This window comes from Cervus elaphus, chromosome 6 (genome assembly GCF_910594005.1).
Source record: "Cervus elaphus chromosome 6, mCerEla1.1, whole genome shotgun sequence".
Classification (NCBI taxonomy): Eukaryota; Metazoa; Chordata; class Mammalia; order Artiodactyla; family Cervidae; genus Cervus; species Cervus elaphus.
Window position 1 is genome coordinate 30,716,454 of NC_057820.1, and position 26,819 is coordinate 30,743,272.

The window sequence follows — 26,819 nt, forward strand, 5'->3', positions numbered from 1 at the left end:
CATTTTTTAAGGGCAACTTTGAAAGGTTGCATATCCTTCTAACCACAGGGTGTCTTCACAGTAACAAGCAAGAGGTCGTAAACCCAAAGTGAACTGACTCTGCTTCATCAGAAAGGATATTGAACAATTAGGGGGACATGGCTATCAGAAATATTTATAAAGCACATAGCTGTGACTCTAAAGATACAGTTATTTCCTTTAGTTTGCAATACATAAAGAAAATACCCTTTATCTCAATGGCTACTTTTTTGACATATTCCTCATTGAAATGTAACACAAAAGGCTTTTAAAAAGGAAATTTGCCTGTGTCAGTACCTCCAGCCCTGTGAAAGGGAAAAGCCTGGATTCTATTCACTCTGCCACTCACTGACCTGTTTGGCATTTGCATATCCCATGACCTAGCTTTTCATCCTTCCATCTACACAATGGACAGCACCCATATTTGCCTAATTTCAAAGGTATATTGAATGACGCTTGACTTTGATCAAGGGTCAAATGCTATAGAAAGAATGGGAAAGATTGATATTTTCCGGTTATCTATGTCACCCTACTGCTAGAGCTGGGAACCCATGAGCAGGGGAGTCCTTGAGTTTATAACAGTGGAAAAAAGCTTGCAAGGGTGACCTCTGGCAGTGATTTTTATCTTATTCTTCCTTGATTACTTAGTCTTTTCTGAATCTTACACTGATTACTTTCATAATATAATAAAGAACAGAGGAAATTTTTTTTTAAGATTTTTTTTTTGACTGGGGCCATTTTTAAAGTCTTTATTAAATTAGGCTTCTGTTTTATATTTTGTTTTTTCTGGCCATGAGTCATGTGGGATCTTAGCTCTCCAACCAGGAATTGAACCTCACATAGGCTTTTAATTCCTTCTCACACATGGTTTTCCTATGGTTAGTGCTGTGAGCTTTTTAAGATTCTGTATAACCTTTCTTGCAAGTAAAACCTAAGTCATAAATTGTACAGTTCATTGTAATTTCGTAGTATAAACCCATGCAACCAGAACCCAAACCAAGAAGCAAAACATTATTACACCTGTAATTCCCTAAACTTCCTCATATCAGTCCTGACTACACCCATCTGAAGATAACAACTTTTTTGACTTCTAACACCACAGATTAAATTTGACCAATTTTAAACTGTATAAATGAACCACACATTATGGCCCTTTTGTATTTTGCTCCTTTTATTTAGCATCATGCTTTTTATATTTGTCCAAGTTGTCACATGTAGATGTAGTGTGTTCGTTCTCATAGCTATACAGAATCTTTTGAATTAATGTAAATTTTACTTATCCATTCTACCGCCAGTGGTCATGTTGGCTGTCTTGGTTTGGGCTATGTATGATAAACACTGCTACGAACATTCTTGTACATGTCTTTCGGTGAACACAAGTATGTTATACTACAAGGTGTATATATAAGAAAGGAATTGCCAAGTCATAGGGTATGAATCTGTTTAGCTTTAGTAAATACTGCTTATTTTCAAGTTCTTGTACCAATTAATAATCTCATCAGCCATTTACTAGTATTCCAATTGTTCTCCATTTTTACTTGGCATTTCTTTTCATTCTTTTACTTTAATTGTAACCATAATGAAGTGCAGTGCTGTCTCATTATTATCTTTTATTAATAAATAATTTGCATGTATCTGTTTAAAGTACATAAAGCACATAGTGATTTGCATATCAAATGTATATACCTTTGTGACCAACACATCAATCAATCTCTAAGATCCTTTTCCAACATAGCTGCTCTCCAGTCCTTTTCAGACCCTTATCAGACTAAATAACTCCTACCACTTAGCTCATTCTTCTTATGTATTTCCTCTGTGGCCCTGTTTCTCTTTCTGCATTGTCAGTCATCCCCATGTAGTGGTTGGAGAGGCTTGTGTCAGTTGTCATCAGCACTCGTAAATGAGTAAGGGGTCGATGAGACAGAATAATGTCTGATCTCCGGCTTCACTGATAAGGACCAAATACTCACAGCAGAGGAACTTGTGATCCCTACCTTCCCAAAATTCCATCACCCCCGTGGAGACCAGAGACCAAGCCTGTGTGTGACTCGGGAGATGACAGAGAAGCACGCGCTCTCCTGGAACCTCAGGCAGCGATACCAGGGACACCAGTTGTAGCAGGGCGCCGAGGACTCCAAAGCAGTGACATGCCAGCGCCAGCGAACACCTCTGACAGCTAGTGGAGGGTGGAAAGTGCCTGCTCTCAAATAGAACTAGAGAGAGCGCATGCAAGCAAAAAGCAAAAACTTGTGCTATGGCGCCACCTACTGGAAGACAATAGAAGGGCAGCTAATTGAATCCTGCTCCTGCTCAGCCATTCGCTGGTGTCAGACTCTGCGGCCTCATGGACTGCAGCTCCCCAGGCTCCTCTGTCCCTGGGGTTCTCCAAGCAAGAATACTGGAGTGGGTTGCCATGCGCTTCTCCAGGGGATCTTCCCAATCCAGGGATCAAACCCAGGTCTCCCACATTGCAAGAGAATTCTTTACCAGCTGAGCCACAAGGGAAGCCCGAGAAGACTGGAGTGGGTAGCCTATCCCTTCTCCAAGGGATCTTCCCCACCCAGAGGTCAAACGGGGGTCTCCGGCGTTGCTGGGGGATTCTTTACCAGCCGAGAAAAGAAAGAAAACATTACCTAAAGAAGAAAGGCATTCACTACTTCAAATGTGCCAGCAGAGGAACAACTCAAGCTTCATGGAGATCCACAGTAATATTGTTCCACAAAAAGAATATGAAAATTCTCCAAAAACCAAACTTAAAATCACAGAATATCATAATCTGACAGAGAATTCAAAATAGCTATCGCGAAGAAACCCAAAAAGTGACAAGAAAACTCAGGCAATTCATTGAGTTCAGGAACAAGATTAATGAATTAATTAACAGAAAGAATAATTTACCAGGGATATTTAAGCTCTAAAGAGATTCAAGCAGAAAATCGTGAGCTGAAGAGCTCAAGTGGAGGTATAATTCTCCCTGATTCCAAACTGTATTACAAAGCTATAGTAATCAAGACAGCATGGAATTGGCCGGAAATAGACATATAAATCAATGAAACAGAATTGAGAGGCCAGAAATAAACCCACAAATATGTGGAGAATTATTTTATGACAAAGTAACAAGGAACATACAATGGAGAAAGGATACTCTAATAAATGGATACCAAAAAATTTTATAATTTAGAATTTTTTTTTATTTTATTAAAAGATAAAAATATATCTCACACAGAAATTGACATTGCAATCATGAATTACAGTGTTTTATTGAATCATCCATAATGTTTTAGCTATTTTTCTAATTGCTAATTCTAAAATTGTCAATATTATATATGTGTGTGTTTCTAAGTTGACATTGATGTTGCTGATATTGTTGTTTAAAGTTGAACTATATCTATCTATATATGGCTAAAACACAAGTAACAATGAACACGTCTAATATACTCATCTTGATTTTTAAGTGCCATTCTCTAATAAAATGAACCAGCATTCTTTGAAGAAATGGTCAGTTCTAAGGTTGGGACAGTGAAAATAGTAGATGATCCTGAAGCATTTTGTGGTTTCAAAAAGTAACAAGTAATTGAAAATGATGGGGCCATATCAAAAGTATGTAGAAACCAATGTATGAGACATTTTCCAATATCTGTGACAATTTGAACAATAAAATAAATAATGATTATAATTAAATGTATAAAAATACATTTTTTAGTTATAGCAATATAAATATAAATAAGTGAATAGTAGGGAATTATTTAAATTCTAATTAATAAATAGAGAAGGAATCATTGATTTTTTAATTGACTGGGTTTTTAAGATCAATATTTTATACAATCATGATAAAATGATCAAAACTAGAAATTCTTATGAAAAATTATCAATTATCCTGATGATATCCTTTTTTCTTTTCAGTAAACAATCCAGGTTTCCTCCTTGCATTTACTTGTCCAGTCTCCCTACTCTTCAGTTTCTGACAGTTCCCACAGGCTCTCTCTGTTTTTCTAAAGAGCACCAGCTAGTTAATTTTTAGAATATCCCTCAACTTTTTTCCTGGTATTTTCTTGTGATTAGGGAGAGATGATGTGTTCGGGGAAAGAATACTATAGAAGTAACCTTGTGTCCTTCACAGTGAGATGCATCAGAGGTACATCATATAGACAGCTTACTACTAGTGACCGTATTTTGATCACTTAGTTACTAGTGTGTCTGCCAGGATGCTCCCTATTTTCCCCTTTGTGATGAGCAAGCATCTTGAAGGGAGATACTGTGAGACTGCAAATCATACTAATCATATGTTGGCACATATTTTTATAATCCTTTCCAATAAAATTCCAATGAATAATTCAGAAGGAGCAATGGAAATAGAAAATCACATTTAGAAAAACATAGTAATAATCCTGAAGGATATACAGAAATCTCGACTTAATTTAGAATTGCTTATGTTTAAAATGACTACTTTATACCCAAATCTTCCGACTACTTTAAATTTTTAAAGTAGTCGGAAGATTTGGGTTAAAGAACAGAAATTTAGGGCTTAGTTGTGCAGTCTGGCTGCATGAAAAATGCACAAGCTCTAAAGAGTAAAAAAAAGACTTGAAAGAGGAAGCCCTGAGTAGACACAACCAATAACTAGATTCAAAGGCCTTAGTCTATTCTTCATGCATCTTTAGCATTCTATCATCGTTTCCATTTTTTATTTAAAACTTAATTCTGCTTAACAGCTTTTGATTTCTCTTTTGGGTCACTGTTTATTTGTACAGCTGTGCTTAATCTACTCTTCAATCTATTCACTAACTTAAATCTGATTTATTGAATTCTTGAATTCCAGAAATTCACTTTGTTTCTTTGGCAAATTTTCACAATTATTCTTTTTAATCTCTTGTTTCTTGCCAATATTTTCAGACTTTGCTTTCATACCTTTAAATTTATTGTAAAAATAATTTTATTTTTCATTTCATACAATAATATTTTAAATCATTGAATTCATATTTCTGGCTTCTGCTGCTTTTGCTGGTTCTCAGTCCTGAAGCCTTGTTTTCTTTTAACAAAGAGGTGCTTATTTACCTTCAAATTTTATCAGTGGGAACCTTTGAAGTTGGGTTCAAAGTTTCTTCAAAGAGGCTTTTCTAGTTTGAGCTGGAAATCCATATGAAGATTGACTATTAAGAATTCTAAAAGATCTTTTTCATCTACACACCAGCAAGTCAAAACTAGCAATTATCCTTGCTGTAAACTTCTGTGTAAGTGAATTTGTTTGTAAAAGGGAGGCCATATCTTGAGAATCTAGCATTACATGAACATACACAGGGTGTAGGGTCTTGGCAAGGCTTCAGACTTTCCTTCTCTCCACTCTTGGCACCTATGGTGTGTTCTACAAAGAAACAACAAGATTGAACATCAGAATTCCTGCCTTGACTTTGTTTAGGGATTCTGTCTGCTGACTTTTTACTTTCTTGAAAATCAGAAATGAATTTTTATGGGGCAATTTTATATTTTATTCAGAATTTTAAATGTTTCAGTTGGATATAAGTGAATATGTCTATACTTTTACATTTATGAAAATGAATCATTCTTCAAAATCTGAGCTCTCCCTTAGTTTTCTCATATAATAAAACAACTTAGAGATATTTCTCTATTCAGGCAAGAATACTGGAGTGGGTTGTCATGCCTTCCTCCAGGGGATCTTCCCAACCCAGGGATCAAACCCAGGGATTGAGCCCAGGTCTCCTGTATTGCAGGCAGATTTTTTACCAGCTGAGCTACCAGGGAAGCCCAATAACATGTATACTGAGGTCAATTTCTAACCTGTACCATATATCTCTGCTCTCTGTTTGACTTCATTTAAACATTTTTACAACATATGAACTTCATCGTAGTGATTAGATACATTTATCAATCTTTGTTTAATCACTTTGGGGCTATTTATCCTGTGTAAAATGACTTTTATCCTCTAAGATTATAACATTATCTGTTTTCTCTTAGTGAATTTATGGTTCTGTTGTAGCTTTCTATTTTCTGATTCTCTTTTGGATTATGCTTTTTACCAGTCATTAGCAGAGTTTATGCAAAGCCTAATTATGCAACACAACACAACTCTCAATCCTTAATCCTAGATTATTCTTTGCATCTTTAAGCAAACCTACTCTGGGTTTTTGTTTTGGCAAAACAGAGAAGCTGTCAAGGGAAATTGAAATTTCAATATATCTCTTTCAAATTATTGAAATGAATATTATTTTGTAACTGAACATAACCCTTGGTATAGCTATGTCACAATTCGTAGAACACAGATACATTAACATACTGTTTCACTTTTAAGTAATACTTTTCAACCTACTAAGTAGACTCTTAAACACTTAGCTAACTTATAATTTCATCATTATCTTCCCCCACCAAGCAACCTGCTTCATGAGCTTTGCCCTTCCTTATTTCATCTATACCTTCTATGATCTATCTCCTTTATATTTGTAGAAGTATAAGGGAGAAGTATAAATCATCATGATAATTTATTTTCTGCAATAATCTATGAGATCATTTTGAATTAGAAACGTATCTTATTTGTTTCTTTCTACCCTGTGCATGGTATAGAATCCAGTATAAAGTAAGTGTGAAAAGTTGCTTGTTGAAGACATGAAATATCAAATGTTTTGAAAAGAAATTGGAATTGGACTGAAGTACAGATCGATGATGGGACACAAAATCTGTGCTCCTAAATATTTCCCCTCTCTTGAGATTCACACACATGTTCAATCATTAATGACACATGGTCGGTCAAAAAATTTTTCCATAACTACTACTCCTTTAGTATTTCGTGATTTTTCTAGAGTTCTTAGCACTCTCTGATTGCTCAGAGTCTAAACCAAGCACACCCTTGTTAATGACTGAGCACCCCTCACTTCTCAGCAGTCATGACCCTCATTCTAGACCCTCTATTCCCAAACCAATATTATATTCTCCCTGATACTCTGATCAAATCCTGCTGTCTTAAAATTTAATTTTAGCTAGTTATGTATCTTTTTTTCTTTGCAACTCAAATAATATTCAGATGCCAGTTTAGGTTTGTTAAAGGACATACATGATCATTTTCTGTACCTGATCTGAAAATTTGAGTACACATCTTTTTATGAAGATTAAAACTGAACCCAGCATACAGCATTTAAAGCTCTCCAAAGGGTCCTATTTTAACTAATATTTCCCTTTTCTGCACAGTTTCTGTGTTAGCCTCTGCCCCATACATACTGAACTAACAACTGTAAACTTAAATGACCATGACTTACATATCATTCATCTTTTTATCCCTTTCTTCTATTCAACTTTAAAATCCTTCTCCTGTATTCTTTGCTTCTGAGTTTAGCTGAAATGTCCCCTCTGTGTTGAAACTTTGATTTCTTCACGTTAGAGTGATAGCATATTCTGAGACCCTAAAATCCTGTATCTTTGTACAACATTTAGTATATTCATATTCCTCCTATATTAGGCAATGTATGTGTTTTATCTACATGCTAGCATGTGACCAGCTTTATGAGAAGACATATATTTTCATGTTTCCCCAAATTATTAATCATCATGTTCCATGAGATTCACCATATTATTTGCTAGATATATTTAAATGGGTTCTATCATATTTTTAAAAATGTCAATAAAACATTATTTTTTTCTATTTTAATCTATTTTTAAAACTCCTAGGTTGCAATCATTTCCTCAAAAATATATGAATATTTCCTATCTTCTCCTGAACAAATATCATGCCCAGTTAACAACTGGCAAAGTTCTCTGCATGTAAGTTTCCTAACTCCAGAAATTAATTTTTAACTTGATCGATGTCTAAATTGCCACTTCAATTTTGTGCCCAACAAACATTCAGCGTTTGCAGAGCAGTGTGTGAGGGAGCTGCTATCATGATGTCCAAGAAATGGGTTTCAGCAATTCTACTGCTGCAGTTCTGTTACACGGGCTGTGGATTCTGTGAGAAGATCCTGGTGTGGCCCTGTGACATGAGCCACTGGCTCAATCTAAAGGTTATTCTGGAGAAACTCACGGAAAGAGGCCATGAAGTGACTGTGTTGGTGTCGTCACAAAATTTTATCATTGACAACAACAAGCCTTCCACACTGAACTTCGAGATGTTCTCAGTGCCGCAGGACAAAGAGGTTGCTGAAAAAAGTCTAAACGAATTTTTAGATCTATCTGTTAACGTCATGCCAACATTGTCACCCTGGCAATCAGCAAAGAAACTTCAAGATTTTTTTCTTCAAATAAGTGCAGATTTAAAACTTATCTGTGAGAGTGTTGTCTACAACCAGACAATCATGAAGAAACTCCAGGACACCAACTATAAAGTTATGGTTATAGACCCTGTGACGCCCTGCGGTGAGCTGATTGCTGAGATTCTGGGAATTCCTTTTGTGTATACATTAAGACTCTCCCTGGGTAGTACAATGGAGAAATACTGTGGGCAACTTCCATCTCCACCTTCCTACGTGCCTGTTGTCATGGCAGGATTACCAGACAAAATGACCTTTCTGCAAAGGGTAAAAAATCTAATGTTTACCATTTTCTTTGACTTCTGGCTCCAACAATATGACCCTCAGCTTTGGGACCAGTTTTACAGTGAAGTATTAGGTAAGAGACTCTGCTTTTCATTCTCAAGTAATTATCAGAAGATGCTGAGGAGGTTTCAGAAAAGTCTAGGAAGAGGGAAGGAATCTATTTTTAAAACTTTCACTTTCACAAAAGCTCCACAATTGATATCAAGGAACTGTGGTTCAATAACTAATTGGGGAAGGGAGGCAAGAAATTTCTTTCCATGGTTCCTCTTTCTTTACAGTCCTCTATTTATTAGGATACTTCAATACTTAAAAAGATTGTTACCAAAACAAAATGAAATATAAAACATGCTAATAAATGTCAATCCAATGGAATATGTATTTTTGTCAGATGCAGGACATCACAAATAAGTCTAATATACTGAGTTTTCATAGAGGAGACGTTTGATTTCTTACTGGTTAAGTGAGTGTAATGTTTGTTAAAAGAGGAAGATAGTCTCCTTGCCTGATTTTAGTAATAGTCTGGAACCTGACCCATGTTAACAGTGGTATTAAATTTGGTATATAACTTATTTTGTCTGAATTTTGCTCTACAAATTTTGAAAATCATGGAATATTAGATTTAAAATTTAAACCATCCTTCTTTTGGACCAGAGTACCATGTATTCCTACCTCTCATATATTTTGGATGAAACTTCAGTAAGTCCTATGAGAACTACTTCATCATAATGGGTCATACTGAGAAGTTTCCGAGTTTTCGAGGAGTATAATATAGAAAACTGAAAAATTAAGCAGAAACTTGAAAGAGTTTATAACTCAAGATGTTAAAAACAGTATATTTTTCACTTTACTGGTTATGTACATTCTATTTTTAATCACCTGCTTTTTCTAATTAAAAATGGTTTTGCTTTGCAATTTTCAAATGTCTAGCTCTTATCTGATTGCATCACTGAAGCTGGCTTTCACTCCATACACTGTTTTGTTTTGTTTTTAATTGAAGTATAGTTGATTTAAAATGCAATAATTTCTGCAATATAACATAGTGATTGAGTTATACATATGTATCAGTTCAGTTCAGTTGCTCAGTTTTGTCTGATTCTGTGACCCCATGGACTGCAGTACACCAGGTTCCCCTGTCCATAACCAACTCCCAGAGCCTGCTCAAACCCAGGTTCATCTAGCTGGAAACGCCATCCCAGCATCTCATCTTCTGTCGTCCCCTTCTCCTCCTCCCTTCAATCTTTCCCAGCTTCAGGGTCTTTTCCAATGGGTCAGTTCTTCACATCAGGTGGCCAAAGTATTGACGCTTCAGCCTCAGCATCAGTCCTGGTTTGATTGCCTTGCTGTCCATGAGACTCGCAAGAGTCTTCTCCAACATCAAATTTCTCCAGATTTCAAGGCTTCAGTCACCATCTGCAGTGACTTTGGAACCCAAGAAAATAAAATCAGTCACTGTTTCCATGGTTTCCCCATCTGTTTGCCATGAAGTGATGGAACCGGATGCCAAGATTTTCGTTTTTTGAATGTCGAGTTTTAAGCCAGTTTTTTCACTCTCCTCTCTCACTTTCATCAAGAGGCTCTTCAGTTCCTCTTCACTTTCTGCCATAAGGGTAGTGTCATCTGCATATCTGAGGTTATTGATATTTCTCCTGGCAATCTTGATTCCAGCTTGTGCTTCATCCAGCCAGGCATTTCACATGATATACTCTGCATAGAAATTAAATAAACAGGATGACAATATACAGACTTGACGTACTCCTTTCCCAATTTTCCATATGTCCATGGATAGGATTGTTGAATCCTATGGTAATTTTAATTTTACGTTTTAGAGGAAATTTCCTACTGTTTTCCAGAGTGACTGTATCAACTTACATTCCCACGAACAGTGTAGGAGTGTACCCATTTCCCCACACTCTCCCCAGCATTTATTACCACTCCAAATACAATTTGAGAGTCACGAAGAAACATGAACTAACAAGGATCATATTGGGTATTAGAAATCTTAACTAATTTAACTTCCTTAATGTAGTAGTTTGCTAGGGCTTTTATAACTAAATTTAAAAGATTGGGTGGCATTAAAAACAGAAATTTATTTTCTCTCAGTTTGGCAAGTTAGAAGTCCAAGACCAAAGTTTTGTCAGGACTGGTTTTCCTCAAGGCCTATCTGAACAGCTTGCAGATGCCCACTTTCTTGCTATGTCCTCTCATGGTCTTTCCTCTGTATATGCACATCCTGCGTGCTTGCTAAGTCTCTTCAGTCGCGTCCTACTCTTTGTAACCTTATGGACTGTAGCTCATCAGGCTCCTTTGCCCATGAGATTCTCCAGGCAAGAATACTGAAGTGGGTTGCCATGTCCTTCTCCAGGGGATCTTCCTGACCAGATTGAACTTGTGTCTCATGTCTCCTGCATTGGCACGCAGGTTCTTTTCCACTAGTGCCACTTGGGAAGCCCATATGTATATCCTAGGGTCTCTTATTCTTCTTATAAGGTGATCTGTCATATTGGATTAGGGCCCACTCTTATAATCTTATTTACATTAACTGCCTTTAAAAGATCTACCTTCAAATACTGTCAGACTTCAGTGTTTTAATAAAAGAGGAACACAGTTCAGTCCATAACACTGGTTTTTATAGACACATTGTTATACAGAACTAAGATTTAAAAAAAAAAAAGCACTGTAAAAATCCTTAGCTTTACACATGACTTTGAATTTACACTGTGTTGATTTAATAAATAACATAGCAACCAATAAACATCCCTGGGTGTTTCCCTGGTTGCTCAGTAGTAAAGAATCCACCAGCAATGCAGGAGACACGGGTTTGATCCCTGGGTGAGGAAGATCCCCTGGAGGATGGCATGCCAACCCACTCCAGTGTTCTTACCTGGGAAATCCCAAGGACAGAGGAGCCTGGTGGACTACAGTCCATAGAATTACAGAGCTGGATAGGACTGAAGTGATTGAGCTGCTGCTGCTGCTGAAGCTAAGTCGCTTCAGCTGTGTCTGACTCTGTGCGACCCCTGTTCCCCACCAGGCTCCCCTGTCCCTGGGATTCTCCAGGCAAGAACACTGGAGTGGGTTGCCATTTCCTTCTCCAATGCATGAAAGTGAAAAGTGAAAGTAAGATCATTCAATCGTGTCCGACTCTTGGCGACCCCATGGACTGACGGGGGACAGGTTCCTCTGTCCGTGGGATTTTCCAGGCAAGAGTACTGGAGTAGGGTGCCATTGCCTTCTCCGCAGTGATTGAGCAGGCACACACAAGTGCTTTCTCAGTGTAGGCAAAGTGTTAGGCTCTATGGATTTGAGATAAATAAGACCAGTTCCTTGGCCTCAATTCTTCTCTCAGAAACAAATGCAAACCACAGAACTAGAAATATATTCTGATAATTAGAGATGCTGTCCTAGTTCCAACTGATAACTTTCGGAGACATTTGTTGTATTATGCATAAATATAGGAAAGGTAAAGGATTCTGTATGGGTACATGTTATACAAAATATATAGTCCTTAGGATCAATGGCCAGTTTTTAACTTTACCACCTTTAACAGATTTCTCGTTTACTGTAAGTACTGTCATCAATTTTCATTGTTCTACTCTTTCATCTTCTTTATTAAGCAATTCTGAAGACACTATGAGTATAATTTCATTCTTGATGTAATGAAAAAAATAGCTAGTACAAATTGCTAAAAATTTGAATGGAATAAAACTATATATATATAATGAATGATAATTGGCTTTATGTTTTTCCTACATAAGCACTCTTTTTTTTTTTTTTTTTTCATTGATATGAATCAGCCATAGATTTACACTTATTCCCCATCCAGAACCCCCCTCCCACCTCCCTCTCCACCCGATTCCTCTGGGTCTTCCCAGTGCACCAGGCCCGAGCACTTGTCTCATGCATCCCACCTGGGCTGGTGATCTGTTTCACCATAGATAGTTGTCTTCTGTCTTTACATTAAAATATTGTCTAACTATTAAACATAAATTTATGTGTATGGGTGTGTGTGTGTATGTATATGTATGAATGTGTGTATATATATATATGTATATGTATATATGGCTTCCCTGGTGGCTCAGATGGTCAAGAATCTGCCTGCAATGCAGGAGACCTGGGTTTGATCCCTAGGTTGGGAAGATCCCCTGCAGAAGGGAATGGCTACCCACTTAAATATTCTTGTCCAGAGAATTCCATTGACAGAGGAGCCTGGAGAGCTACAGTCCATGGGGTCGCAAAGAGTCGGATACAACTCAGCGACTAACACTTGCCTTGCCTATATGTATGTATGTATGTATGTATATATATATATATATATATATATATATATATATATATATTTACCAGTAGGAACAGTGATATTCATCTTTACCTATTTTCACTTGATATTGATTTGACATCTTTCCTCACAACATATTAAAACCTACATTATTCTTTAGTAATACTCATATGAGTGTATGTAACAAATCATTTAATTTGTCTAGTGTGAAAGCTATACTTAGATTGTTCCAGATCTGCTGTTACCAAAAAAACAACAAAAAGAAGTATTTCCCTAAAATTTGTACCTACATTTCTGCTACAATGCCCTCTAAAACTTTTGAATGATTTAGCTCTTATCCTCAGATATTTTCTTAGGTAGCCAGCAATTATTACATTTTCTTTGGACTCTTTATCCTATTGATCTCTAATTGGTCTGGCATTTTAGGAAATCTAAATCTTTAATTTTCTATGATGGGCATTACAAACGTCTTTTCAAGTCCCTCAGTCGACTCAGAAATTTATCAATATAAATCAATAGATATAAATATTTTATATCTTTTGAAATATTATACATATAATTTCATATTTTAGAAAATATCATACCAATAAAAAGTGAAGAGATGTAAGTATACAGTTGAGAGAAATAATAAAATAAACTTCTGTATGCCTTATAAAGCAAGTTAAGAAATAGATCATTACAGTTTTTAGAAACGCTCTTCTGTCAGTAGAAACCACAAGCCTGAATTTGGTGAACATTTTCTCGGAAATTTTACGTCTATCATTATATATGATTTCTTTAACATTCTACAATTTAATTTTCTAATATTATACATATAAACATAGAAGTGTTACTTATGCAGAATAGTTTTTAGGATGCAATCATGTGTTTTTTTTTTTTTAAAGCTCTGTAGAGAGTATTCTGTTGTATACCTGATGTTTTGTGTATCAACAACTAGCTACTTGGGCTTCCCAGGTGGCGCTAGTGGTAAAGAATCTGCCTTTAGCAGGAGACATAGGAGACATTCGATCCTTGGTTGGGAAGATCCGCTGGAGGAGAGCATAGCAACTCACTGCAGTTTTCTTGCCTGGAGGATCCTATGACAGAGGAGCCTGGTGGCTATTGTCCATAGGTTTGCAGAGTTAGGCACAACTGAAGAGATTTAGCATGCACACAACTATTTATAATTTATTATATAATACTGCTATTATGAACATTCTTGTGTATGCCCTCTGTTGTAGAAGCAAACATGCCAACATGATAGAAACCATATATCTATGTTTAAATCTTTATCTGTATTTTCCCCTACTAGGTAGTTTCAGGCTTTTGTCAAAAAATTATACTTTAACCAAAACTATACAAATTTTTACCTTAACCAACACAGCATTTTATTTCTCATCATACCACATCTTTATGCAGCATATTATTGAATGAGTTTTATTAATCAACGAGGAGTAATTGACATACCATAAAATTCACACATGTGCAATGATATTTATCAGGTTTACAAAGTTCAGCAACTGTCAACATGTTGTAATTTTATAATCTCCCAAAGAAATGATTTTTCTGAGCTTTGTCAAAGTGATAGATCTGAAATACTATCTGTGGTTTCATTTAGATTTCCTTCATTATTACTGGCTTGAGTAACTTTTCATATTTTATGGGCTATTTTTGTTTCTTTTCCATGAATATCCTTCTCTTGTTGTTAGTCCATTTTTTTCTAAAGGGTTTCTTGTGTCTTCATTGTTGTTTCAATAAATTCTTTTCATCGTCTAGACAAGCCGTTGTTAGTTTCATGTACTGTAGAGACCTTGGGAGTTTATGATGTGCTTCTCATTCTCTTAAATATCGTATTTAAAACCTTTGGGTTTTAAACCTAATGAAATAAAATAATTAGCCATTTTCTTTTTTTAAACACTTGAGCAAATCCTTTCTTACTCTAAAAGCATAAAGATTTCCTTTTATATTGTCCTCAAAGAGATCATGGTTTTGCTTTTGAAGATTTTAATCTACTTAGTAATTTATTTTTCTGTATTTTGGGCTCAATTTCTCTTCTTTTTACCTTTCTTCCTTTGCTCTTCCTTCTTCCTCCTTCTCCCCTGTCTCCTTCCTTCTCTATCCCTCTTCTCTCTCTTTTTTCTTCCTACTATTGCCCAGGGATACAGAGTTGTACCATTATAATTTATTCAAAGCTTTTTCTTTTTCCTACTTATCTGCAATGCTTCCTGTATCATTAAGAATTTTCACTACTTAAGTGGTTTTTCTTTGATTCATTATGATATTTGATTTCTTCTATATTTGTTCTTGTTTCTAGCTTTATTAAGACATAACTGGACTTCCCTGGGGGTCCTGTGATTAAGACTCTATGCTTCCACTGCAGGGGGTATGGGTTCCTTCTCTGGTTGACGAAATCAGTTCCCACTTGATATATGGCATGGCCAAAAGAAAAAAGAGGTAATTGACATATAACATTGTCAAAGTTTAAAGTGCACAGCATGACAACTTGCTATACAGAGAAGTGTAGAAAAATTTTCACCATAATAATAACCTCACATATTTACTTACTTTTGTGGTAAGAACATTCAATATCTACTCTCTTAGGAACTTTTGAGTATATAGTATTGTATTGTTAACCATACTGTTAGTCACCATACTGAATATTAGATCCCCAGAACTTATTCACCTCATAACTGAAAGTTTGTACCCTCTGATCAACATCTCCCTAAATTCCCCCATCCCTACTTGTTCTTGACAACCACCAATCTCCTCTCCTCTTTGAGATGGCTTTTTTTCTTTTTAAGACCCCACATTTCAGTGACATCATACATTATTTGTTTTTCTCTGTCTGACATATTTCACTTAGCATAAGTTTCATTCATTTTGTCACAAATGGCAACATTCCACTCTTTTTCATTGCTGAGTAATATTCCATTGTATGTACATACCACATTCTCTCTATCCACCCATCCAAAAGTAGATTTATGAACTGTAGCTAGAAGGGGCTGAAACTGAGTGTAGAGCCCTTTCAGGACCTCTGAGAACACAGACAGAAGTGTCTCCTACTGGATCCCTGAGCAGCAGGTCTGCAAATGGACTGTAGCTGTGATGGGGTTGCAGCTAACTAGGGAACTCTTCAGCATCTCTGGGGACACCGCTTTTGAGTGTCTATTGCTTAGTCTGCATGTTACTGTGACAGCTCTCAGATGGTGGCTAGAAGGGGTTGAAATCAAGTCTGGAATCTTTACAGAATCTCTAGGTTGCAGATTAGAGTGATTCCCTCTGTGTCCCTGAACCCTCAGGGCTGTTGGCAGACTGGTCATGAGGAGACTGGAGTTCAGTACAGGAAACTTTCAGGATCCTGAGGTGCAGACAAGAGTGCTTCCTGCCTGGTTGCTCTGCCAGCTGGGCTACTTGAGGACTGTGGCTTGGACAGGAAACAGCCCAGTTACAGGGCGTACTCAGAATCCACAGTCGGACCAAGTTTGTCCAACTTGCCTCTGGGGATCCCACAGGGTTTGAGCCAGTTGTGGGCCACTTCAAGGTCTATAGCTGGGACAGAGTTCTGGATGTTTATTACTCAACATGGAGTGGCCAAGTGGGCATGGCTCCTCTTGGTTTCCTTGGCATATGATGTTAGTAACAGAGCCAGAGAGAAACCTACTACAGCTGAGTTCTCAGCGGTACAGAACTTGTTGCCATGTCTGCAGCCTGGAACCCACTCTCTGGATCAGTCATCTGGTTGCAAGCCTTCCTCTCAAAAGGTCATTGTTTGTCTTGGACTGTACCCAGATTTCACAATCTCCTGTCTGAATCTCAGGGCTCCCACAAGACACATATATCTGTGAATAAATGCCAAATCATTGTTGTTAGGGGCGGGTGGGGGTACATGATGGATATCTTATTTGGTCATCCTGTTCAAAATATCTGGAAGGATAACAGCCTCTCTCCTAGTATCTCTTCTGGAATACCTTGATTATTCTTAGCCCTTTGCTCTTCTAAGTAGATTTCTAAAATTAAATGTGAAATTCTAAAAAAAAAATGTTAAGTTTCATGAATCTTGGGATTTTGAGATTTAGTGAGAAATACAAGGAATCACAGTGAATCAGTGGGTAAAGAAAACTGGTCAACCACTTGTAAAAGAATGAAACTAGAACACTTTCTAACACCATACACAAAAATAAACTCAAAATGGATTAAAGATCTAAATGTAAGACCAGAAACTATAAAACTCCTAGAGGAGAACATAGGCAAAACACTCTCCGACATAAATCACAGCAAGATCCTCTATGACCCACCTCCCAGAATATTGGAAATAAAAGCAAAACTAAACAAATGGGACCTAATGAAACTTAAAAGCTTTTGCACTACAAAGGAAACTATAAGTAAGGTGAAAAGACAGCCCTCAGATTGGGAGAAAATAATAGCAAATGAAGAAACGGACAAAGGATTAATCTCAAAAATATACAAGCAACTCCTGCAGCTCAATTCCAGAAAAATAAATGACCCAATCAAAAAATGGGCCAAAGAACTAAACAGACATTTCTCCAAAGAAGACATACAGATGGCTAACAAACACATGAAAAGATGCTCAACATCACTCATTATTAGAGAAATGCAAATCAAAACCACAATGAGGTACCATTACACGCCAGTCAGGATGGCTGCTATCCAAAAGTCTACAAGCAATAAATGCTGGAGAGGGTGTGGAGAAAAGGGAACCCTCTTACACTGTTGGTGGGAATGCAAACTAGTACAGCTGCTATGGAAAACAGTGTGGAGATTCCTTAAAAAACTGGAAATAGAACTGCCATATGACCCAGCAATACCACTTCTGGGCATACACACTGAGGAAACCAGATCTGAAAGAGACACATGCACCCCAATGTTCATCACAGCACTGTTTATAATAGCCAGGACATGGAAGCAACCTAGATGCCCATCAGCAGATGAATGGATAAGGAAGCTGTGGTACATATACACCATGGAATATTACTCAGCCATTAAAAAGAATTCATTTGAACCAGTCCTAATGAGATGGATGAAGCTGGAGCCCATTATACAGAGTGAAGTAAGCCAGAAAGATAAAGAACATTACAGCATACTAACACATATATATGGAATTTAGAAAGGTGATAACGATAACCCTATATGCAAAACAGAAAAAGAGACACAGAAATACAGAACAGACTTTTGAACTCTGTGGGAGAATGTGAGGGTGGGATGTTTCAAAAGAACAGCATGTATACTATCTATGGTGAAACAGATCACCAGCCCAGGTGGGATGCATGAGACAAGTGCTCGGGCCTGGTGCACTGGGAAGACCCAGAGGAATCGGGTGGAGAGGGAGGTGGGAGGGGGGATCGGGATTGGGAATACATGTAAATCCATGGCTAATTCATATCAATGTATGACAAAACCCACTGGAAAAAAAATAATTATAAAAAAAAAAAAAAAAAAAGAATCCCTCTGAAATGCAGGAGATGCAGGAGACAGGGGTTCTATCTCTGAGTCAGGAAGATCCCTTGGAGGAGGGCATGGCAACTCACTCTAGTATTCTTGCCTGGAGAATCCCATGGACAAAAGGGCCTGGCTGGCTACAGTCCATAGATTCACTTCATGACTGAAGTGACTGAGCACGCACGCATGCGCAAGGAATCTGTAGATAAATTTGGAGACAATGAACAACTTTCTGAATTTTTATTTTCCTATCAATAAGCATAACAGCTCTATTTATTTTCCATAAAGGGTTTCAGCAAGACTTTATAATTCTAATCTGCATATTTTATGAATCTCTTTTAAAATTATTCAAAATTATAAGTTGAAATACACAATTTAGTTATACTCAATTCATACACAGAAATTGTAGCTGCCATTTCATCTTTTTTATATTATTGAAATAATCAAACTCTCACATTCATTCTAATAACAAAACTGTATATTCTCCTGAAGTAAACAGAGTTTCAGGTTGTCTAAAGAGACATTCAAGAGCAGAGACTCAGAATTGGAAATCACCACAGGAACTAGACCTGGGGTAGGAACACCTGAACTGTAATTAATGAGTTTCTGGAAATTTATTGTGGACAAACCTGAAAGCTTAAAAATCCAGTGGGAACAAGTCATAGGGTTCAGTACAGTTCAGTCACTCAGTCATGTCCAACTCTTTGTGACCCCATGGATTGCAGTCTTACCTGTCCATCACAAACTCCCAGAGCTTGCTCAAACTCATGTTCATTGAGTCGGTGACACCATCCAACCATCTCACTCTCTGTCATTCCCTTCTCCTTCTACCTTCAATCTTTCCCAGAGTCAGGGTCTTTTCCAATGAATCAGTTCTTTGCATCAGGTCGCCAAAGTACTGGAGTTTCAGCTTCAGCATCAGTGCTTCCAAATGAATATAAAGAACTGATTTTCTCTAGGATTGACTGGCTTGATGTCCTTGCTTTCCAAGGGACTCTCAAGAGTCTTCTCCAAACCACAGTTCAAAAGCATCAATTCTTTGGCACTCAGCTTTCTTTATGGTCCAACTCTCACATCCATACATGACTAATGGAAAAGCCATAGCTTTGACTAGACAGACCTTTGTTGCCAAAGTAATGTCTCTGCCTTTGAATATGTTGTCTAGGTTGGTCATAGCTTTTCTTCCAAGGAGGAAGCATCTTTTAATTACGTGGCTGGAGTCACCATCTGCAGTGATTTTGGAACCCAAGAAAATAAAGTCTGTCACTGTTTCCATTGTTTCCCCAACTATTTGCTGGGGAAATAGTGATGGGACCAGATGCCATGATCTTGGTTTCTTGAATGTTGAGTTTTAAGCCAGCTTTTTCACTCTCCTCTTTCACTTTCATCAAGAGGCTTTTTAGTTCCTCTTCACTTCCTGCCATAAGGTTACTGCAATCTGCATCTCTGAGGTTATTGATATTTCTCCCAGCAATCTTGATTCCAGCTTGTGCTTCAGCCAGCCCTGCATTTAGCATGATATACTCTGCATAGAAGTTAAATAAGCAGGGTGACAATATACAGCCTTAATGTACTCCTTTCCCGATGTGGAACCAGTTTGTTGTTCCATGTCCAGTTCTAACTGTTGCTTCTTGCCTGCATGCAGATTTTTCAGGAGGTGGTCAGGTATTCCCATCTCTTAAAGAATTTTCCAGTTTGTTGTGGTCCACATAGTCAAAGACTTTAGTGTATTCAATAAAGCAAAAGTAGACTTTTTTTTTTGAAATTCTCTTGCTTTTTCAATGATTCAACAGATGTTGGCAATTTTATCTCTGATTCCTCTGCCTTTTCCAAATCTAGCTTGAACATCTGGAAGTTCTAGGTTCATATACTGTTGAAGCCTAAGTTGGAGAATTTGCTAGTGTGTGTGATGAGTGCAGTTGTACAGTAGTTTGAACGTTTCTTGACATTGCCTTTCTTTGGAATTGGAATGAAAACTGACCTCTTCCAGTCCTGTGGCCACTGCTGAGTTTTCCATATTTGCTGTCCTATTGAGTGCAGCACTCTCAAAGCATCATCTTTTAGGATTTGAAATAGCTCAGCTGGAATTCCATCACCTCTACTAGCTCTGTTCATAGTGATGCTTCCTGTGGCCCCCTTGTCGTCACACTCCAGGATGTTTGGCTGTAGGTGAGTGATCACACCATCATGGTTATCTGGATCACAGAAGAACTATACAAAAAAGATATTAACGACCTGATCAGAGGGGAGTCCCCACAATATAGTGAGATTTCTTTCCAGGAGCTCAACCAGTTTTTCATTATAAAAATCAAATAATAGCCCTTGCTTCCAGTTAGGGAAGAGGAAAATAATCATTTTGAAAGAAATCAGAGCCCTCTGTTCATCCTAACAAGTCTGTCCTCAGGGTAAGCTAGTTAACTGGTGCACAGTGTGCTAGGGATTATCTGAGCCTACCTGACGGGAGCCAAGAAGAATACCTGACTCCAAGCCCCTCTAGACTACTGGATGGAAAAGGGATATACCCAACTCCAGACCATCCTGCCCCATATAAAGTGGGAGAAACACCTGAGAGATAGTTTTGAAGAATACAGAGGCTTAGAGTCAGTAAAATACTGAGACTAATCTTAGGAGCATAGAATGCTTCTCTCCCCAACTCACCACCTCCTTTCAAATGCCTGTTTACAATAGTCTCTTTCACCCAGTTATATCATGTCTTGCTATCAAGTGAAAATTACAAGACACATCAAAGGGCAAAAACACACTTTGAGTAGACAGAGCAATCGTCAGAACCGGAGATGGCAAGAATTCTGTAATTATCAAAACAAGGTTTGAAATCAACATTGATTAATATGCTAAGGGATCTAATGGATAAAGTAGACAGTATGTAAGAACAGATGTTCTGAATAAACAGAGAGATGCAAATCCTGAGAAAAAGCCAAAAAGAAGAGATAAAAACATTGTAGCAGGAATGAATTCAAAGATAAAATTATACTGACATACTTTATAGTCATTTCTAGAGGACAGAAGCTGAGGGGATAATTTCTATCACATTCAAAAAAAAAAAGTTAGAAATTTCTGCTCCGTGAAAGACAAGGTCAAGAGAAAGAAATGCAAGACACTGAACAGGAGACAATGTCTGCAGAAGACATGTCTGGTGAAGAGCCAAAATGTTTTTTAAAAACACTTACAACACCCCAAGAAGAAATAATGACACCTGATTCAATAGTGGGACAAAGATAATAATGAACTGCACAAAAAGATAGATATTTAACAAATAAGTATATAAAAAATGTTCCATGTAATTTTTTTGGAAAGAGATGCAGATTATAATGATAATAATGAGATAACCATTGCACATCTACTAAAATGGCTAAAATGCAGATCTCTGACAATTCCAAAAGCTTGGAAGTTGTGAAACAGAAGCTCTTCTTATTGCTAGTGGGATATAAAATGGTGCAGTCACTTGGGAAACACTTGGTGGTTTCTTATAAAAGTAAACCAATTCTTACATACTATCACACTTCTTGGTATTTACTCAAAGGAATTGAGAACTTATGTTTATACAAAATGTGCATGTTTATAGATATTTATAGAAATTTCATTCATAACTGCCCAAACTTGGAATAAATCAAGTGGTGAATGAATAAACAGTGGCAGATCTAAAGAAGGAATATTATTCAGCTCTAAAAAATGAGTTATCAAGTCCCAGAAAAACATCAAACTATGGGAGCACATTTAGTATATTATTAAGGAAAAATTCCAGGCTGAGAAGTCTATGTACTGAATGATTCAAACTCTGACATTCTGTAAAGGCAAAACTATTGAGACAACAAAAAGATCAATGGTTGCCAGGGTGTGGGATGAAAGTGGGGGATTAATACGCAGAGCACAAAAGAATTTGGGAACAGTGAAAATACTCTGTATGATACCATAATGATTGATACATGTCTTTATTATTTGTCTAAGATCACTCAATTTATACTCGGTGTTAATTATTTTGTAAACCATGAACTTTGGGTGATTATAACGTTTCAGTGTGAGTTCATCAACTGTAACAAATGTACCATTCTGTTGGAGATGTTGATAATGGGATAGTCTATGCAAGTGTGAAGACAAGTATATGTGGAAAATATCTCCACTTTTCCTTCAATTTGGTATCATCCAAAATTGCTCTAAAAAAATAAAGTATTAATTCATAGACTGTGATACAGAAATCATACATGTTAATTTTCTAGCATGTCTTTAAAAGAAATAAATAGTCTAGAAAGCCTAGTAAGGTTGTCTCTGGATTAATATCTACAGCTTGCATGAGTTACCACTGAGAGATTGGTACCTGTCCTCTGCTGAATACCACAATCTCTCTCATTTACAATGTAGCATTTTGTCATACATTTAGGCTCCCTCTAAGAATTCTCTGAAATTAAAAGGTATCTCAGTAGACTCATCATGAAGGATTAAAATAATAGATTGAAACAGCAACAATATTTCCATGGTAATTCAAATTTAGTGGCCATGGATCAATTATTTGTAAATTTTCTATTGTGGTTATAACTCATTTTGTGTAACAAAATAATAACAAAAAAAAAGATTGATGGTAAAGTTTAATTCCATATTTTTGTTTTACAGGTCCTCAGCCTAACATTTAGAATGTCTTAAGAAATTTAAAACTTTTTCATACTTTAGCACAATTTTGTTCTTGCGTTGATGTGTATTTCATACTGTGCATAACTGCTTCAAATAAAGAATTTTAGTATACTAAGTATACTAAAGTACTAAGTACTTTCCTAAGTACTAAGTACTTTATTTAAGTACTAAGTATACTTTAGTGTACTAAAATACTTTAAGTTATGTCTTTCAAAAATATTTCAAAAATATGATTTCTCCTAAGGACTTAGTAATCAAGACATGATGTCACACACATGGAGCAACACATCTAAAAAACATAAGCATGTTTGTGGGGAAACTGTGGTGTTTTGTTCTCATCCAGTCTTTGGCAATTTCAAGCTAAGTGTCCTTGGAAATGGCTTTTTTATTACCAAGTTAAATCATTGCCTATATAACTTCAACTGAGCAAGTGAGCACACACATGCACATAAAACTACTGACATATATCCAAACACTACAAAATAGTAACAATTCTTCAAGAAGGATATTCAACCTGGAGTACATAAAAGCACCATTTCTGAACAGAATCTTTAAGAAAGGAGCATTCGCATCTGAATTTTTTTTTTACTTAGATGCAACACATATTTTTTGTGTATACAAATGATTGACTGAGTAATTTGCAAATACTTGTTCTTTACAAATCTCCTAAAATGAATATATAGAATCTATCCTTTTCATAAAACATAATTTCAAGGTGACACTCAAATGTGTGATACTAGTAATCCATGCATGTGTAATCTGCATTCCAAAGGGGGTTGTACTAGGTTTAAGTTACTCAGGGATTTCCTATGGAGAAAATAATAGCAAATCAATGAAGGGATGAGATTTGACTCAGCAAGACAAGGTAAATTGATACTGGTGGGATTCTTCAACAATGTGAGTGAACCTGAAACTAACAAGCCAAAAGGTAGAAAGATAGTCCTGATTGGAAATTAGAAAACCCCTGAGAGCTGATTTGGTGTTTATGGTGGTTTAGTTGCTAAGTCATGTCTGACTCTTGTGACCGCATGGACTGTAGCCTCCCAGACTTCTCTGTCCATGGGATTTCCCAGGCAAGAATACTGCAATGGGTTGCCATTTCCTTCTCCAGGAGCTCTTTCAGACCCAGGGATCAAACCCACGTCTCTAGTATTGCCGGTGGATTCTTTACTGTTGAGTCATCAGGGAGGTCCTTTGTGTTAATAGGATGCAGCTAATCTGCCATGCGGAGAAGGCAATGGCGCCCCACTCCAGTACTCTTGCCTGGAAAATCCCAGGGATGGGGGAGCCTGGTAGGCTGCAGTCCATGGGGTCGAGAAGAGTTGGACACGACTGAGTGACTTCACTTTCACTTTTCACTTTCATGCATTGGAGAAGAAAATGGCAACCCACTCCAGTGTTCTTGCCTGGAGAATCCCAGGGATGGGGGAGCCTGGTGGGCTGCTGTCTATGGGGTCACACAGAGTCGGACACCACTGAAGTGACTTAGCAGCAGCAGCAGCAGCAATCTGCCATGGGCCATTTGATTGGAGAGAAACCATGAGTACGAAATCCATCAGTACTTGGAGTTGTGGTTAAAATTTTTGATTGAATTTATTTCCTGAAAGAACTTATTTTTGTCAAAGAATTGTATTTTTATTTGATTTTATTGAGTTTATTTTATTTTACATACTACTGTTCTTTTCCTACCTAAACATTCTTTCTCCCTCCCTCCCACTTGCCATCCTTCCTCTCTACCTTTCTATCTTCTTTCCTTTCTTCCTTCCTTCTCTTCCTCCATCTTTCATTAATACTTTAAGTTTCACTTCCTTTTAACATCTAAATGTGATAAGTAATCAAGAGTTCCTTCATAGAACATCAGAAAATCAGCAGTGCAATTTTTTCCCAGCAAATATGTATGCTAATAAGTTCAAGCCTACTTCCTTCATTTTCTCCAGGAAGACCCACTACGCTATGTGAGACCATGGGGAAAGCAGAGATTTGGCTCATCAGGACATACTGGGATTTTGAATTTCCTCGTCCATACTTACCAAATTTTGAGTTTGTAGGCGGACTGCATTGTAAACCGGCCAAACCATTACCTAAGGTAGGTAGGTCTAATACAGTGGAAAGCTCTTTTGTACTTTATATAATATCCTGATTTTCTTTTAAAGCTTGCAGTATCTATGACAGAGATATGCTTGCTGCTGAATTGCTTCATTTTCTACTTCAAATCTACTTTCAAAATCATAAGAGAAGTCTCTTATGAATAATGTTACTTTTTTTGACTTGAATACTTAATCAGAAGGATGAAATCTTCCAAGTGGCATGTTAAAAATATCAGTGTGTCCATAGTGTAGACATTGGATTGAAAAAACAGGAAGCTTGAACCTTGGCTATCATTAAGGAGACTGCAGCTGTCTTGCTGAGAAGCATGATGGAGTTATAAATAGGGACATTTACTATGGTCATTTGAGTGATAAAGATGCTTTCATAAAAGCTAAGTGTTGATGGGAGACACGGAACCAGACAGGGCTTCTTGGAGAGCAGTAGACTTTACTAAGCCAGGAAAGAATTGCTTGAAAAAACTTTTTTGAGATGACAATGATATGTTCAATTTCAAATTCACTTTAAGAAGGCAAAGGAATTTTCAGGTGAAGATTTCTAAAAGTCATCTGGTTAGTACAAGATTTCAGTCTCAGCTGAGAGCACTGGAAATAAATTTGGGAGTCATTAATGTAAATTAGAAATCATAACTGAGAAAGAAATGCTGAATTGGCTCTTTATGACTGTGATATCAGGAATTTTTTGGAGTAAAAAAGAAAATCATGCACCCATATTCCAATGTTATCAAGAATAAATAAGGACTGCCAGAAATATCAGAAGAAAGCAATATTTAAAAGCATAAAAAGAGAATAGTAGGTAAACAAAGTAAGAATATTTTACTTAACTATATTCATCAACAGGCAGTGAAGAGACAGATATTTATTTGTTTGTGTTGTGGGTAAATGAGCATACTCTTTGTACAAGAGGTCAGGTTAAATGATGTTCCCATAAGAGTTCTTGATTTCACTTTAGGGGAAGGTGAATACTGAAGTTTAAAATTTCACTTCCGGATTGTGAATATGCATTTCATGCCAATAGGTTATAGCTAAAGACAAGCTCCACTGAGTGTTATTACTGGAGATAAGAAACCAATATCTAAAAAAAAAAAAAGAAAAGAAACCAATATCTAAAATAAATAAAGGTACAGAAAGATGCATGACATATTCCATGGCTCACTTGCCACATCATTATGTTTATCATTCCACTCCCACTTTTCATATGCAGGTGATTTCAGAAAAATAGCTCAGACATGTTTCATAAGAGGGGAAATGTATTCCATTCCAAAACTCAGTTATTAACATAGATATTTCAGCAATATGAACACCAATCATGGCTTATCTTTCTCATGAAGAATTATGCCAAAAAAAAAAAAAAGAGAGAGAAAGAATTATGCCAATCACTGGACACACAAAATAGAAAAGCAGTGAAATTAAACTAAGAAACCAAACAAATAAGTGTATAATTATTATACACAGGTATGTGTGTCTATGTCTCTGTGTGTGTGTGTGTGTGGTGTTTTTTTATTCAATCACTGTCTTTGTAGGGAGATGAATCATAAAGATAAAACACCAATTCCTAGGACATCAGCTATTCTCTTAACTTTAACTGAGCTAAAAAGAGTGATCTGCTTTTATTTATGGCATTGTCCTTTCCCTGATAATTTTACTAGACTTTAACTGCGAAACACCAGTGGTTGCAGGATAATAACGAATAGTTACAAAGAGATGACACATCTCTAGAAGGTGACATTCACATAGATAATGAGGAAGACCTCAATCCCAGACTTTGCTGTCCCCAATTTGCACAACTTCCCAGGTGGCGCCAGA

The 26,819-nt window shown here is 36.9% G+C and overlaps 1 protein-coding gene across 5 annotated transcripts in view; it reads left to right on the forward strand.

The window, feature by feature from the left end:
* Positions 1 to 26,819, forward strand: part of LOC122696498 (UDP-glucuronosyltransferase 2A1) — a 62,961-nt gene that overhangs the window by 22,978 nt on the left and 13,164 nt on the right. For 4 of the 5 annotated variants that reach the window (XM_043906570.1, XM_043906571.1, XM_043906567.1 and 1 more), the window contains one exon: positions 24,846 to 24,994. In XM_043906570.1, coding sequence (XP_043762505.1) covers positions 24,846 to 24,994 — 149 coding nt within the window. Of the gene's footprint in view, positions 1 to 7,877; positions 8,626 to 24,845; positions 24,995 to 26,819 lie in introns of those variants that run through there. The other variant, XM_043906569.1, reaches the window with a different exon arrangement.